This window comes from Castanea sativa, chromosome 1 (assembly GCF_040712315.1).
Source record: "Castanea sativa cultivar Marrone di Chiusa Pesio chromosome 1, ASM4071231v1".
NCBI lineage: Eukaryota > Viridiplantae > Streptophyta > Magnoliopsida > Fagales > Fagaceae > Castanea > Castanea sativa.
Genome location: NC_134013.1, coordinates 27081955 through 27098027, shown reverse-complemented (window position 1 = coordinate 27098027; position 16073 = coordinate 27081955). Strand labels below are relative to the sequence as shown.

General features: G+C 34.0%; 1 protein-coding gene across 1 annotated transcript; it reads right to left on the bottom strand.

Moving 5' to 3' along the window:
* Positions 1 to 238: 238 nt before the first annotated feature.
* On the bottom strand, positions 239 to 15497 carry LOC142618474 (peptidyl-prolyl cis-trans isomerase PASTICCINO1-like). The gene is made up of 21 exons (XM_075791418.1): positions 15358 to 15497; positions 15041 to 15129; positions 14580 to 14664; positions 14228 to 14297; positions 13609 to 13706; positions 13119 to 13241; positions 12623 to 12655; positions 11466 to 11524; positions 11256 to 11340; positions 10784 to 10942; positions 9399 to 9456; positions 8972 to 9120; positions 8489 to 8586; positions 8243 to 8312; positions 6821 to 6880; positions 4140 to 4196; positions 2400 to 2468; positions 2170 to 2247; positions 979 to 1080; positions 828 to 899; positions 239 to 733 (listed from the first exon to the last, which is right to left on the bottom strand). The coding sequence occupies exons 2-21, from the start codon at positions 15112 to 15114 to the stop codon at positions 464 to 466; spliced, it is 1869 nt and encodes a 622-aa protein (XP_075647533.1). The 5' UTR covers positions 15115 to 15129; positions 15358 to 15497; the 3' UTR covers positions 239 to 463.
* Positions 15498 to 16073: the final 576 nt, after the last annotated feature.

Below are 16073 nucleotides of genomic sequence, written 5' to 3'. Positions count from 1 at the left end.
ATATTTATGACAATGAAAATTCCAACATTGGTAGAGGAGAGTTAACAATCTCTGCTTCAAAATCCCTTTTTAAAGTATTTTTGGGTAGACATGATTGTGTAATTGTTGAAAATGTTGTTAGGGTATTTTAGCCCATGTCAAAAAATTGTACGGAGTAATTTACTAATTTACAAATTCAAGGTATCTGGTATTTAGGAGTTTAATAAGAATTCTTAAACTAGTAGAAGACGAAGAAATCTGTCACCCAGCTCTGAAATCTATCTACCACTACCAGTTCTTATTCGAATACATAAATCTAAAAAGTGCCAAAGACGGATAGGATAATCATTTATTTGCTACTTTCTATTTCTTGGTATATATATGGTAACTACACTATGATATTTCTTGTACTATCCCCAGCTCCACTGTAGCCAATGGATCACAAGTAAGATGTCCTAACCCCAGGATTAGTTTGCTACAAAAATCATAATATAGAACATCTTTGCAGCCCAAGAGCTGAAAATAGTCTTCCACCAGTAGGCCAGATGCGGGAGAACCAACCCATTTGATCAGCCTCAGCTTCAGCTTCACGTGATTCCTCTGAATTATTTTCATCCGAATCCTCCTTATCAAAATTGTTAGGGTTTTCACCTGTGTCATTATCTTCTCTCTCTTCGGATCCAGCAATAGCAATTTCCCCTGGTTTCTTGTCAAATAATCCTTTAAATTGTTTCCGAGCCTTCTTCTCAACTTCCTGCATATCAATTATGATGACATATAGTACGGTATAAAGCATTTAAACTCCATATCAATTTGTAAATAGGAAATTTGATGGTGTTTCAACCCACCTGCTCCTTCTGCTTTAGTTTAAGAAGAGCAGCTGTTGCATCAGCTTCAGATAACTTGTCGACTTTCATCATCTAGTAGCATCCAGAAACAACTTTTATAATAGGGTCCAGAATTTAATGCTCAACTACAAAGGTAAATAATAAGCATTACCATTTTGAAATCACCCCTTGCTTCCTCAAAATCTCCAGCTGCCATGTAGGCCATTCCACGACGGTAAAGAGCCTTTACGTGTGCAGGGTTTGCATCTAAGACCTACGTCGTTCCATCAGGAAAATATATCAAAAACAAAACTCAAGATAATCAACCTTGGCCTGTGAGAGCAGTTACAAAAACCAGTTAAACATCTACAACACAACGACAGTTTAATACTTATAAGCATGCTAAGTTTCTTTGAAATTCAGATGGAAGAATTTTCTAATTAATTACAACTCATCAGATACTGTTTCCATTCATTCACCAATCAATTAAAGCTACCAAGGTTAATTGTCATGTATAACATTAGAGGGTGATAAAGCGAAAGCTAAAGTATTTCTTGTTTGCAGCCCAAGCACTTAATTGTTAACAACTTATATATAATTATCCGTTAGGAAATGAGAAACCTAACTTGATATCTGTGAGGAGCAAACAACAAAAATAAAATCAAAAGAAAAGATCAAAGCACACACAAGAAGACCAGATTTACATGGTTCACCCAAAACTTTTCATTCTTAGAAAGTGTGGTCCCAAGGGGAGGGCGAAAGGAGAGGTTCAAATTAATGACCTCCGCTTCATAAGACGTGATCCCCGACCAATTGTGTGTTTCACCCAAACTAAGGTTACATAGAAGGAGTTGGTCCAGTTTTTTATTATGATGGTTTACCAAAATAAGTTATAGTGATCATAGGTATATATAACACCCTATTCCGCTGTTACTAGGGCATACACGAGTAAAACTACTGAAGTACTAGGGATTCTAATGCGCTCTTAAATCAAGAAATACCCCCCAAAATTGTATGGACACCCCCACAGACGGCAGTATCAATATATTTTCTTATCAAAATTGTACGGACATCATTGGGCTGGGGGACCAATTTAACCGAGACAGTAGATCAAGCTCCACACACATCTTATCACTGTCTTCCCAAAAGGGAGACGAATGGATGCAGGACTCTTTTTCTTGCCCCAAACTTATATGCAATGGTTTATTTGTTCAATAAATGGTGACTCCTTTTTTTTTTGATAGGTAACATAAGAAATTTTATACTCCTTTATTATAATTGCACATGCTAAGCTCTGGTTTCATCACAGTTTTCCCCGATAAAACAAACATGCCTACTCACATCTTGAAGCGACTACACATACCTTATTGCAGGTCTCGATGGACTTTCTGCATTCTCCCACTTTCAGTTGGCATGCAGCCACATTCAAATGTAATAGATTCTTCAAAAAAATACAAAAGGACAATTGATCTCAGATACAAAGTTAACCAACTTGAACATAGAGTGCTAAAGTGGTAGAAAATGAGAAAATCAAGAATCAAACAATCGCAGCTCCATTACATCTTAAATGGAAGGAACAAAAAAGAAACTTACTCTGGCATTTACAAACTCCTTCCCTTCGTCATCATCTTGTGGATTGACATGGTTAAATTCCCGAAGTACCTGTATAGCAACTAACATACAGTAATATATGACAACTTGAAAGCACAATTGATATGTTTTAAATATATTAGAGCAGAAATTCTAGTTCTTGATTCAGAGGAATATGTTTACTATTAACAGAATCTACAAATTTTCTTAATTTATAAGAAAAATTAGTTAAGAACTTTTGTTGATAAAGACATGCAAAATCAACTGTTTCCAAGGCATTAAATGCCAGGACATAGATCCCCTGAAAGCCTTAAATATTCTAGGTCACACAAACCAAATTATCACATAAAAGTTTCTTTGACCACAGAATAAATACTAGCCAAACTGGGAAACAGGATTGCTAGCTATCAACAATTATGGTAACTAAAATGATTATTAAAATAGCTTGTAACCCCTATATATGCACAGGTGCATTGTAATTTTTAATTTTATTATGAAAGTTTCTTAATGTAGTTTTTTAAATTGTCATGCAATGAATTATATTAATTTTTATTACATCATTCATGACACAGAAAAATATCATTGGCTTGTCAAATTATCTACGAGCTATGAAAAGGATTCTATACTTTTATATTTGCTATATTTAAATTATATACACATTTCCATGTTCTAGGATTCTTTATCATTTCTTTGAATCATCAGGTTTAGAGTTTACTTTGGTGATTTTTAATTGTTTCAAAAACGTCAACAACATACCCTTTTTGTGATCTCTTTCTATCAAAGAATCGTACAAATGGTTGATTTGATTCCTGAGTGATATAGTTTTGATCTTACCAATATTCGGGGGTTCCTCAATTTTCTCTCCCCCATAGAGGAAATAAGGTAATTAGATTGCATGCTATATTTATATGCATCAAGAACAACCATTCATCCTACATGCTTATTTTTTATTTTCCAATGGATTTACATCTTTCATTAATGGAATTTTTTTGATGTAGTGAGTACTAGCTCTGGTTGTTCACTGTTCAAGAATTCTTGTTTAGGCAGTTCAGATCATTCACACATAAGTTCCATATAATCCCTTGCGTGCAACAGATCCTGGGAGAAAAGTGTTACTAATCCACCACTTTGGTATCTTATTGAACAAAAATGGTGATATTGTTCCTTTGTTGATCAAGAATTTCAATTTCTGGGAAGTATCATGATCATCCAATAAGTAATGAAATTTAGTCATTAAGAGAATCTATTGAAAAGGCATAGTTGGTTATATGGAACATGCTAAATTTTTCATTGAAGTTTATACTTGAGTCCATGATAAGTTTTGGTCTTGAATTTGTATTAGTTTCAAACAGTTGAAAGTGACTTTGAATTGCTTGAAATAGTTTCAAATGGGTTGGAAGTACCTATAAATGGACTTGAAGTAGTCATAAATGGTATAAAAATAGTTTCAAAATGGGTTAAAGAAGTTTTAAATTGGAGATATAATTGGCAAAAAATTAAAGGGGACTCGAATTCTAATTTGGGGTACTTGGCACAAAATTAGAGTGAATTATCTTAATCCTTTATTATTGAGCTTCCACGTTAATACATTATATAGATTTCAACATGAAAAAACAATTTCATCCCAAAAAGTTGGATGAGACTAATGCAAGTTTCCCTTTTGAAAGATTATGTCTACCAAAAGCATGGAACAGAATGGTCAATCCAACAAAATTACTCAATATAAGGGGAAGAACATAATACCTTCTCATACTTTGCCTTAGCAAGTTCAAATTTTCCTTCTTTGAATAGCCTGTTCCCCTGACAATGAACAATAGCATCAAAGATCTAACTTGCCTTCGTCCTATTGTCCTAAGAAAAATGCTCACCAAACAATATTTAATGGGATTCGTCATCACAGAACAAGGATTAAACATGGGGTTCTATCGAAAACATGGGGCTCTATCGATAGACAACTGGGCACACATGTGCAACCATTGAACATATGCAAGTTTGGTGTGGTAATGACATAGGACAAAACCAGAACTTGATGCAAAGCCAAAATTGAAAATAAAATAAAAATTCAACTAGGAGTCAGCAACACCAAAATGTTGCATTATAAATCAAGAAAATAGTAAATTGTCTCCATAAAAGTACAATACCATGCTTATACAGACTACTTAAACTAAACCTAATTCTAGTTAGTAAACCCTAATTCTAATTGACTTGGGAAGTCTCAATTAATAAATTTGCGCTTCACCTATCATTCTCCCATACTTATTAAAAAAAAAGTTTTGAAGTCTTGAATGTTAAGGATTATGGCTCTAGATACTTGCTTTAGTTCTGGAATCACCTTTGATAGCACTGAGAAAAAAGAAGGCTTATCTTCCACCAAATCATTGAATTCTTCTAGAATTACAAAACAATATGTGGAATAAGCATTGCAACCATTAGAGCCTTATCTTGAACCACAAAAGGCAACATTGTATCTAAGTTTCCACTTCATCCAGCTTTTTATCTTCATGCACCTTAGAGGATTGATCAATAACAAAGGATTGATCAATAACAAATGCATCAAACTCATATTCCATATGTGCACCCTTGCGGAACTTTCTCCTCATCAAGTAGTGAGAAATCTTCCTTCACTGTGATAAGTGATTTATCTTTCTCTTCAACAGGCTTTATTATATCTGCTACACATTTAGTTCAAATATTTCACCTTACAGTTTAGTCTTTAGCACTAAAGTTAAAGCAACATTTGCTTGTACTTCTATTTCAGCAAAAAGTTTTGGTGGCCCATCATCATTGTCTCAATTTATGAAACTTCACCTTCAAGGTTATTGGGCAGCCCTTGGATGGAAGCTATCATTATGTCTAATCAGATATTCTGTTGGTCATACCTTCTAATGTGCTTATCTAACTTTGCAAATATGTTCTAGACAATTTTCACGAGCTTCTCTAGGGTTTGGTCCATGGTAGATTTATCAAAAGTGGCAACTGGTGGTGTGTTTGGGTTCGGCTAGGTCAGGTAAAAGGGTTTTTTTAATGGTTTTAAGTTTTTTTTTTTTTTTTTTAATTTTATTATCAGGTCAAGCAAAACTACGCTTGACATGGCTTATTTATATATGAGTCAGATTTAAGGGCTTTTAAGTTTTCTGTTTAAGTGGGTCAGGCCCAGAGACAAGGTTTTCATATAGGTCAAGTCTTTGTCCAAGGGGTATGTGTGACTTCGGAGGTTTATACCCTAGTGACAACAATTCTTGGACATAGCAAGTTGGAACTGGGAAGCACAGGGATGTTGGAAGTGGTGCAAAGCAATCTGGCGAAGTTTTAACAAGGCAATGTGCGTGGACCAAGGGTAACAACGATGGGACAATACTAGCAGATTCGTGTTGTGGTGGTCCTTGAAGTGGCGTGGTTTGGCAACAATGGGCAACATGGCTTCCAGGGGAAACTTGGTGGCAATGAAAATTTCTGATGGGACAGTAATGGACCAGGGGCAATGACCAAAACATGAGAAATCTTTGTCACCAATCAATGTTGAGGGAAGGGGGTTCGCAACAGGCATTAGGAGTGGTGGTTGTACTGGGGATGATGAAAACAAGTTGCCGGATTGAAGGAAGCTTGAGATTGTTATTTTGGGGTCTTCAAAGATTGTTGATTTTGCTTTTTGGTGGATTGCGCTGTAAGGGATTTGGTGGTTGAACAGGTTTCGGCCTGGGCGTGAATTGATGATCAAGCTTGTGGTGATTAGGTTGCGACGGCTAGATGGTGATTGTTTTAGGTTTTGTTGATGGTGGCAGAATGGTTAAGGAAGAAGACAGTTGGTGTCAGATAGGGTGGGTGATTTTTTCTTTTGCAATTCTAGCTGTGACCCACAGCGATACTTCAAATGGTACAGAATTTTGCCCTGATACCAAATTGTGAGGCAAAACAAAAACAAAACTTTGATGCTACACAAAAATTGAAAAACATAAAACAATAAAAATATATCCTAGGAGTTGGCACCAAGGGTTGGCTGAGGTAAACCCTAAACTGTTGGAAAACTTCCAAGATAGTTTTTTTATTAATCAAGCAAACTGTAAACTAACTCCATAGGAGTAGAATACTCTTTTTATATAAACTACTAAAACCAAACCCTAACTCTAGTTGACTTAGGAAGCCCTAATTCTCATTTACTTGAGAAATTCCAATTATTGAATTACAAAAATATCTTTACTCTAGAAAATTAAGTACGAATAACATAATTAACTAAGACCAAGAACAACCTATCAAAAAAAAAACTAAGACCAAGAACAAAATCCAATTGACCAATAAAAACATAACTGACTTCCAAAAAATTAAATAATACTTATTTCAATCAATATTTCTTTGCGCTTCAAGCATCAAATAAGTTGTGTTAGCTAGATAGCTAAATGCAGCAAAATTACAAGTTAACAACATACTGTGAGTCTTATCTTCTCTGCATCATCCATTATACTTTTGAAGTTCAAACCAGTCCAATCCTGCAATGTGGATTCAAATCATGTAAATGGTATAAAATTGACGCAATATAAGTATCAGATGCTTCATCAATTAACCCAGATAAAGATCCCGAAACACTCATGTGGCATTTGGTACGAGGGAATCCACATTACTCTTGGCATCCAGATTCCTAGGAACGTGATTCCTAGGAATCACATTCCTAAGAACGTAGCTATTCCTATGTTTGGTTTCATTGGGAATCTCTTAAAATTCCTAGGAATGTGAGATGATAATGTTTGGTTTATTCCCAGGAATCCTAAATGAATAATTTATTTTTCCCATTCTATCCTTAGATTTTAATGTTAACTACCAAGTCTTCTTAAAAAAAACTTCCTCTAAATAAACAATGAAAAACCAAATATAAACTATTAATTATGACAAATTCATTAAAATTATAGTCTAACATTTCAAAATGACAAGTACAATAAAAAAATAAATATTTAAATTCTCAAATGCTTTTATTCTTAATAATAATTTTTAAAAGAGTTTAATCCAAAATAATTTGCTTTATATTTTATCTCAATTGCTTAATCTTAAAAGGGTTAAAATTATCAATTTATAAAAAATACAATTTCCTTTAAACTTGAGAATTTGGATTCCCACTTGTTTTAAAAGGAATCCACATTCCTACTGAGAGGGGTTTAAGGGGGAATCTAGATTCCCTTAGCATCAGATTCTTTAGCGTGATTTGCAACCAAACATGGGAATCTTTAATCATTCCTGGGAATCCTAAAACATTACCCAGTACCAAACGCCACATCATGGTTCAATCAGGAAAGAACCTCAAAACTCATAGCAGCAACCATAATTAGATTATAGGTCCAACTCTCTTAAAGCAACTTAAAAGTGATAATTAACACTCAATATGCACCTACTTCCAAAGAATTTTAAAGGCAAAAGCACATTCGAAGAACAAAATCTAATAGGAATTTCCTGTCGTGAATAGTTTCTATATATGATGAAAAAGACAACTTAAAATTAGATAGATTCCCCTCTACTATCTGTATTGATTGTAATGTTCCCTAGCCTGTTTGTTTTTGTTCTTCCTCTTGCGGTAACAAAAAAAAAAAATCAAATAGATTCATATTTTGGATATCCAAGATTCCAAATGACCACTCAACAAGTTCACATCCGTAAGTAAAAACTAGTCTGATAGTCAACGATAGCACTTCCACAGCCATCTTAGAATATATGCAACAATGACAACCATTTCAAAAAGATTTTGAATCAAGTGCATTTCTTTATTTATTTATTTATTTTTAAAGGAAGATATCTCACATTCTTAACCAACCACCCCCCCCCCCCCCCCAACAACAAAAAAAAGAGGGTATTTTATAGATTACCTTTGGCATCTCAAAACCAAGAAGTTCAATTTCCCATTGAACATGAGCACCTTCAGGAACATTAGCTGGCCTGGTTGCATAGGGAAAAAAGTTGGTCATAAAATTTGAAGTGGAAGAAAGAAGAAGACGGACATGATGAATTGAGGATAAAAACAATAATCACACTCTCAATCTGCTTTACTCTAAATACATTTTTTGGCAAAACAGTAACTATCAAAGAAGGTAAACTAGATTTTTGAAAGTAACCTTGGGAACTTGTCGTATGCATAATCAGGTGGACATGTGACAAGAGCTATCTCACCAGGCAGCATCAAACGAACACACATTTCAAAGCCCTCGGGTACCTGGCATACAAAACTAGATTTTCATTCAATTGAATTGAATTGCAGAAGCAAGGGCTTAGAACAACTTTGTGAAATTTGTGTGATGGGGCATTGGTGGTTGGTTGATTGATATGATAATTTGATCATCAATGCTTTGAAAAAGACAATATATATATATATTCGATGTGAATAGATTCACCACTTGAAAAAAAAAATATATATATATAGAATTATCTATACACTCACAAGCCCTTCTCCAGAACTGAACTCCAAAGGCTGATCATTGTTATCAACTCTTGTATCATAGAAGACACTCCTTTCTTCATCATATATATATATTCGATGTGAATAGATTCACCACTTGGAAAAAAAAAAGAAAAAAAGATAGAATTATCTATACACTCACAAGCCCTTCTCCAGAACTGAACTCCAAAGGCTGATCATTGTTATCAACTCTTGTATCATAGAAGACACTCCTTTCTTCATCAAGAAGCATGCCCTTGTAATGGACACGTAATAGACTGTCATGAAGAGGGCAATCCATCGGAAAGTCACCTAATTGTTCCAAACAATTAAGAAAAGCATCATGTTATGATTCATAAAATAATAAATATAAATAGTACAGGCATGTATTAGATCGTAGAAGAGTACTACTAGAAAATGAAATATAGAGAGAAAAGGGAAAGAAGCTCAAATGAAAGCAGTAAATGGAACCTAAACTATGTAAAAATAGAAAAATCATGTAGATCCCTTAGTCGTACTTATCAACAACAAAAAAATGTTACCAACAAATACTAATCCTAATGGGAAAAGAGAAAATTCTGAAACCCAACCTTTCCCATCACGAATTCGGCGTTTTATTAGGCGCCCATCTCCAAGCATGTCCCGCACCTGTCAATGCATAAACAAAATCACCTTTTTCATTACAAATCCAGCTAGGTTCTTTTGCCTGATATCTGGGGGTGAACTTGATAAATACTGAATCAAACTACATGACATGTGATATAGAAATAGAACAGTAAGATAAATAAATAAAGCATCATAAAATAAGACTTCAGACTGAAAGAAAGAACCTAAGAACTTGTTTGGTAATGTTTTCCAAAAAAAGAAAAAAAAACACTGACCTCAGAAATCTGTGTTTTGGAATAAAAATGAACAACAGTTTTCTAATGTTTTTAAGTCAAAATACAACAGGAAAACAGTGTTCAGAGGACCAAAAACAAAGAACATGTTTGGAATAATTGTAATTAGTGTTCAACTCTCCTAATGGTGGACTGCATAACAACTGATTCAATTGAAATTGAGAATTTATGAAACTTAACTTAGAGAATCAATCTACAATTGTAACACCTTTGCTTCATTATCAATCTTCTGGTAACAAACCGATTCAAGAATTACAACCATTTAAACAAAGGAATACAACGGACTAAAGGATATGGCAAACTGTTCTGAACAACTGGATACCATCGAAATGAAAATGGAGAAGATATTGAAATGATTAATTGAGCAGAAAAGGGGAAAAAGGAAGGGGGTTAAATCAATTTAAAACTAGATAATGGAGAAAGAGGAGAAGATATTAAAAAATAAATTAAGGAAAATCGCTAGGAGTGTAAAAGACTATGAAGGTGAAATCAACAGGAGCAGCTTCACCTTTGTTGATTACTTGATTAGGGCAAGAAGATAGGGAAAGAGCATTTTCATATGACCCGTGGTAAATTGCACTGGACACTCAAGTGAGCAGTTTTCTCAGTGTTTTCAGGTGTTCCCAAACCAACTTTCTTGGAAACAATCAAAAAGATGTTCACTATTTTCCCCTGATATTGCATCTTTGCTTTCTGAAATTTGTTTGCAAAGAACATCTAAGCCAAACATGTTTTTTAAAGCACAAAGAGTTTTTGTTTTTAAAACCAGAACAGTTACCAAACGATGCCTAATATTTCACCTTAAATGGGGATATTTATCATTTAATTTTTCACCTTGAAGCACATGACAAAATATTCTGAACGACTCATTAGATTCAGGAAAGAAGAGAACAAGTTGTTCCTGTTAAAACATGTGATACACCTTTGCAAGAAAAGACATCATCTCTAATCCACTAAACTATTAAGTAGTTGCAAATTAAAGACTTGTAAGTTCAAGACCTCACTTGTTACAACAAAGATTTACATACAGATAGATTAAGGAACTCTATGATTTGCAAGGAGGAAGAAACTCAGACCTGAATGAAGTGGACAAGCTCCACCTCAAAGTGTACTTCTTCAAAACTTTCTATCACAGGGATCAATGGGGATTGAGTTAGGTACTGACTGGTGACATATACTACTGCCTTCTCTCCACGTGCCATTGTTCCAATTCCCATCTCAAGACCTTTAGGTACCTAATTTATACATGAACAATGATGAAAACCATATAAAAAAGGAGCATAAATTACAGGACAGGAAAAAATAGTAGTTCCCTCTAAAGCTATGCCAAATGGAGATAGTTTTCTATTCGGCTAAAAAATTAAATATTTTCCCAAGTTTATCTCAACAAATAAGTACAGTATGTTGAATTAAAACAGAGATAGAAAATATAAAACTCAGCAAATATTACACATGTCAGAAAATTCTAATAATGCACATTATTTCACTAAGAAAATTAAGCACACCAAGCAAATCGAAGAAGTAAATTACAAGAGATGTCTTACTCACCTCAGATTTTCCAAAAGTAAAGAAATATGGTTCTCCTTCCATATGTGACAGAATCAATTTGCCATCACCAGTCTTTGCAGAAATCCTGGAAACAATCATACTCAACTAGATACTTCAAGCATTCCAATTGGCAGTTTAACAAAAATACAGCAGCGAATACATACACAAATATATATATATATATATATATGAGCAAGAATAAGTTCCTACCAAGCTTTTACTTCATAAGGTTCCCTTGGTGATTCCCAACCCTGCCCTTCATTTATTACCTGTTCATGTAGGATTCTCTTAACACTATAGTTATTGCATTACTTACCCAAAAAAAAAAAAAGTGATACCGACATCACATTTATTTTTATGGACAAGGGATTAAAATCATGAATATTACAAGATACAGAACATCCACTCACGTGTAATTTTATTTCCATTTGGTGCAAAACATGTATTAAAATAACTAATGAAAAACTTGTTCACCATATTGAATTTTTGTTCCCTCAATTCTACGATCTAACAAGAAAATATTCAAAAATATTATCCTAGACCCAATAATATAGCAGATGAGAATGTCCTCAGGATTCTTCTTTCAGTTCAATATAAGAATAATGAGGCAATTTAACAATTCAGAACAGATACTCATTAGTGAACCAAAAAAGGAAGTTAAAAAACACAAACAAATTTAAAAGCTCTGTGAGCATCCAACAGAATAGAAACAGCCTTCTTATGCAGACAAAATAGTGTAGGAGATTAATCATGATAAAATTTTCACTGTTTTCATCATTTAGAAGCATATCAGATTCACAATATAACTCCCTAAGGGGTCATTTGGTTGGGGTGATTATCGGAGGAGGATGGATAAGTGCAAGGGGAAAATAGGGAGGATTTTGGTTTTGAGGGTTGTTTGGTTGGGAGGGGGAAGGGGGTGATTATGGTGGGGCCCATGTGTTTTCTCCCTAGGCCCACCAAAATTGCATCTCCCCCTGATTTGGGGAGAACATGGGGGGAGGAGAGGGTGTAGATGGGAAATTACCCATCTACTGTGCACCTTTTTTTTTTTAACCCACTGTATGTTTTTTATTTAACCTCCATGTTAAGTTTTTTTTTTTCTTATAAACTATTCATTTTTTTATGCCAGTGAGAGTAAATTTATACAAACTAAATTTTATATCCTCTATTTTTTTTCTCTCAACCAAATAAAAGAGATTTCCATCTCTTTACTTTTCATCCTCCCAACCAAACACGTTAGGGAAAACAAAATTTATTTTTCTATCCCCCACTTTTCCATCCCCCAACCAAAAAGAACTTAACATAATAAGAAAATGTTCCTATCAAAATTACAGTAATGCAACAATTCATACAGTTGCCAATACCTTCTTTACAACTCCCAAATCATCACTTACAACCTGAAAATCAACACATTAATGAAAATCATGATTAGATCTAAATTTTAAGAGAAGATGCATGCAATTTTTTTTTTCTTCAAAAGTAGAATATGATGGAAAGACAGAAAATGGGGTTGTGGGGAAACACTGTGTGTGTTGTTAGAGAGGTAACACCAGAAGGAATCTTCATGAAAGTTGGATACCATTATTAAACTACTCCTTAGATCTAAAATATCAAAATTAGGTATAATGTTGGTCAAAATATACCAATGTTGGATTTCAGATATTAAGGCCCACCAATTTTGGAGGTCAGTGATCTTGAATAAATTCTAATGAACAGGATTGAAATTGAAAATAATAACCCCATGTAATAATGAAATCAAAACGTGTGGCATGCCAGAAGTACAGTTCAACATGTTATGATTTTAAAGAATAATAACATGCATCATGCCTATGATAAAGAATTGAAAGTGGACACTCTTGCCTTGGCTTTGAAGAAATCTATCATCTCAATCTCAAAATGAAGTTCATCATCCTTCGGAAATTCATTGACAACCGAAACTGGACAATCATCCTCACCATAGTGCACTTGAGGTTTCATCTTGAACTGAGACAACATTACCACCTTGAAGTAAGTTATGTATACAAGAATAATTTTTTTTGATTTTGATAAAGTAAAATATACCAGCATAATCAAACCATCAATAAAATTAATTTTCACCCCCAAACAAATTCTGTATTTTTCTTTTATTTATTTTTATTAAACTTGTCCGTTGTAGAAGGTCTTTTTCCAGGAAAATTGTCAGATATGCCAGCTAAAAATGAAAAATTAATGGATTAAAAAAAGCCACATGCTTTTCTTTAAATATGCAATGTGTAAATAACATAATGACTAATTTGCTCCATTCTTTGTCATATCTTTTGCCAATTCTTTTGTGCTATAAAGAGAGTTCAGGAAACTAAGAAAGCATTACCATTGCCACTTCACCCTTTAACATTGTTGGCATTCCTTCTAGCAATCCCACTATCATCTTGCTTTTGCCCAAAACATGTCTTATTGGGGTACCCCTGCCTGTCACATAGAAGTAAATATTTAATCCAGACAATAACTGTAGCAGAAGGCATTTTAACATTGAAATTAATTTAGTCAAGGCCAAATTATTAAAGTAGGAATTCTCGATATTGTGTAGGAGGCCAAGGTACAACTTTCCTCCACAACTTCAGTACATCCATTACAGGCTAAATGAGAAGTAACAAACACAATTATATAAAGTTAACTAGAAATATGTTGGAGGCGCCTTTGGAGAGGAAGGGGGGGGGGGGGGGGGGGGGGAACCCTAACACATGGAGCAAAGAACTCAAATGCAAGGGTTAAAGCCATCATTAACCATGTGTTTTGTACACTGATCACAAGAGTATAGAGCAGCCTAAGCGAGATGATACAAAAATAGCTGATCATGTTGGCATCAGTGGGCATAGGATAAAAAGGCAATAAATTTTGAAAATAAATATACCATATAACCAGGAAAATAGATAAAAAGTGTTTTTTCTAGTTTTGCCAGAATGTGCTTAGATGCATAAAATCATACTGACCTCCATTTTCTGATCTAGTAGATTCAACAACAACTCCATCCAATGTTCGAATGGTGCAATGATATATGACCTGAAAAATTTATAAACCAACTTAGATTTTTCTGGCTTCACTTCCCAACTATGACCACCAATAGCCCAAGTTCCCAATGATAATACAGCCACTCGAGTAGTATAAGACATCATTTCAATTGCAAGAATGTCCATTAAACAGGCTTTAAATATATAAATTAAATCATTTACTGTCACTGAGATTCCCAAATTGAGCATATATAGTACTGCCAGTTAAACGGGTCACAAACGTTTAAGATTAAAAAGAGCAATCAAGCAGAACTAGAGCAAAATAAATGAATACCTGATCACCATCTGAAGGCCTTGAATCACCCCCACCAGGTCTTATCAAAGCTTTCATCAAACTTCCAGGCACAATTTTCTTTCTCCTTTCCATCGCAAAATAAAAACAAGTTTAAAATAGCATTTCACTCAAAATAACGAGGTTAGGATCAAGTTATACATGGTGCAAGTAACTCTTTGCAATGTCACACCAGTCCATAGCTTCTTTATAGGATTAATATTTTGAAAACCCAACGATTCTTATCCATTCTACAAACTCACCGTTTTTTACTTCAAATTTAAACATTTTATAATGAGAAAGTTATTAATTTCCGATCATCACGATACTTGGCAAGCATGAAAGGCACAATGAGATAATGCAATTCCAGCAACAGATTTCTCAAAAGTACTTCAGTGAAAATATATGGAGTAATGTAACATCGCATAGAATTACACTCACACACACACACACACACAATGTACCTCTTCTCATCCTCAGTAGGTGGTTTCTTGTTCTGTGGTGCAACCTCCTGTTCTGCATCTTCGGCTACTGCCATAGCTAATCACCGTGGCTGCAAAATTGCAAAGCGATTGATCAGAAACAACACGAAACCCTAAGTGTTCCACTTGCTGAGAAAGCTAAACAGAAGCCATTTTTTCAGTATTACATTAGGATGTCACAATTTTTCATATAGCATAATTCAAATGGTCGGTGATTTGGTTGGTTTTCTCGGTAACCAAACAGAAAGAAGGGAGAATTCAACAGAGAGAAAGAATTCAAAATCGGAGATGAGAATTACCTGAAACGAAATTTGGAAAGTTGAAGAAGAAAGAAGAAGACAAATCATCGGGACCGATTGTCGACGCAAAATCGTAAACTCCAAACTATCCAATAGCGTCTGCGTCAGTTTGTTTTATAAAAGGAATAGTATTCATCACCGTTCATTTTAGTGATGGATCCTTGGGCGTATCGATTGACTCAGTAGTTGGTTGCCCACCATATTACATCCCCGGACACGTGGTGAGTCATTACTATTTCATCTCCAACTGATCTGTTTATTGCGCGTAAAATGTAAATAGACTTTCTGAAAAAAAAATAATAATAATAATAATAATAATCCAAACAAATATCAAAAACTCCAAGACTTAACTTCAAAATTTAAAGAATCTTTAAATTCTACTTCAAAACTAAATCAAATTCAACAAATTTATATATAACATACCAAATAGAAATTTATCGTTCTCTAAGTTGAAAGACATAGGTTGCATTTTTTATTTTTCTCAAAAAAAAATAAAGATGCTTTATCTGCCACGATTATCAACATGAGTTTTTTTTGTTTTTTTGAGTCCTATCATAATTTTTTGTTTTTATATAAATTATTAACGTTTAAACTTGAGTTTAAGTTAGACTTATTAGAGATATAGAGTTTCACCCTTTGTTAAGTTTTGATTATAAAAATAATTTTAATGTAAAAAAATGATAATGATGAGTTTGAGTTTAAGTTGGACTTATTAA

What these genes read in the sequence shown, in the direction of transcription:
- LOC142618474 (XM_075791418.1), bottom strand. Translation starts at nt 15,114, where the DNA reads ATGGCAGTAGCCGAAGATGCAGAACAGGAGGTTGCACCACAGAACAAG. An exon ending in TCAGTTCTGGAGAAGGGCTT is followed by an intron (nt 8,587 to 8,971) that starts GTGAGTGTATAG and finishes TTTGTATGCCAG; the next exon opens with GTACCCGAGGGCTTTGAAAT. An exon ending in AGGAGTTTGTAAATGCCAGA is followed by an intron (nt 2,248 to 2,399) that starts GTAAGTTTCTTT and finishes ATTTTTTTGAAG; the next exon opens with AATCTATTACATTTGAATGT.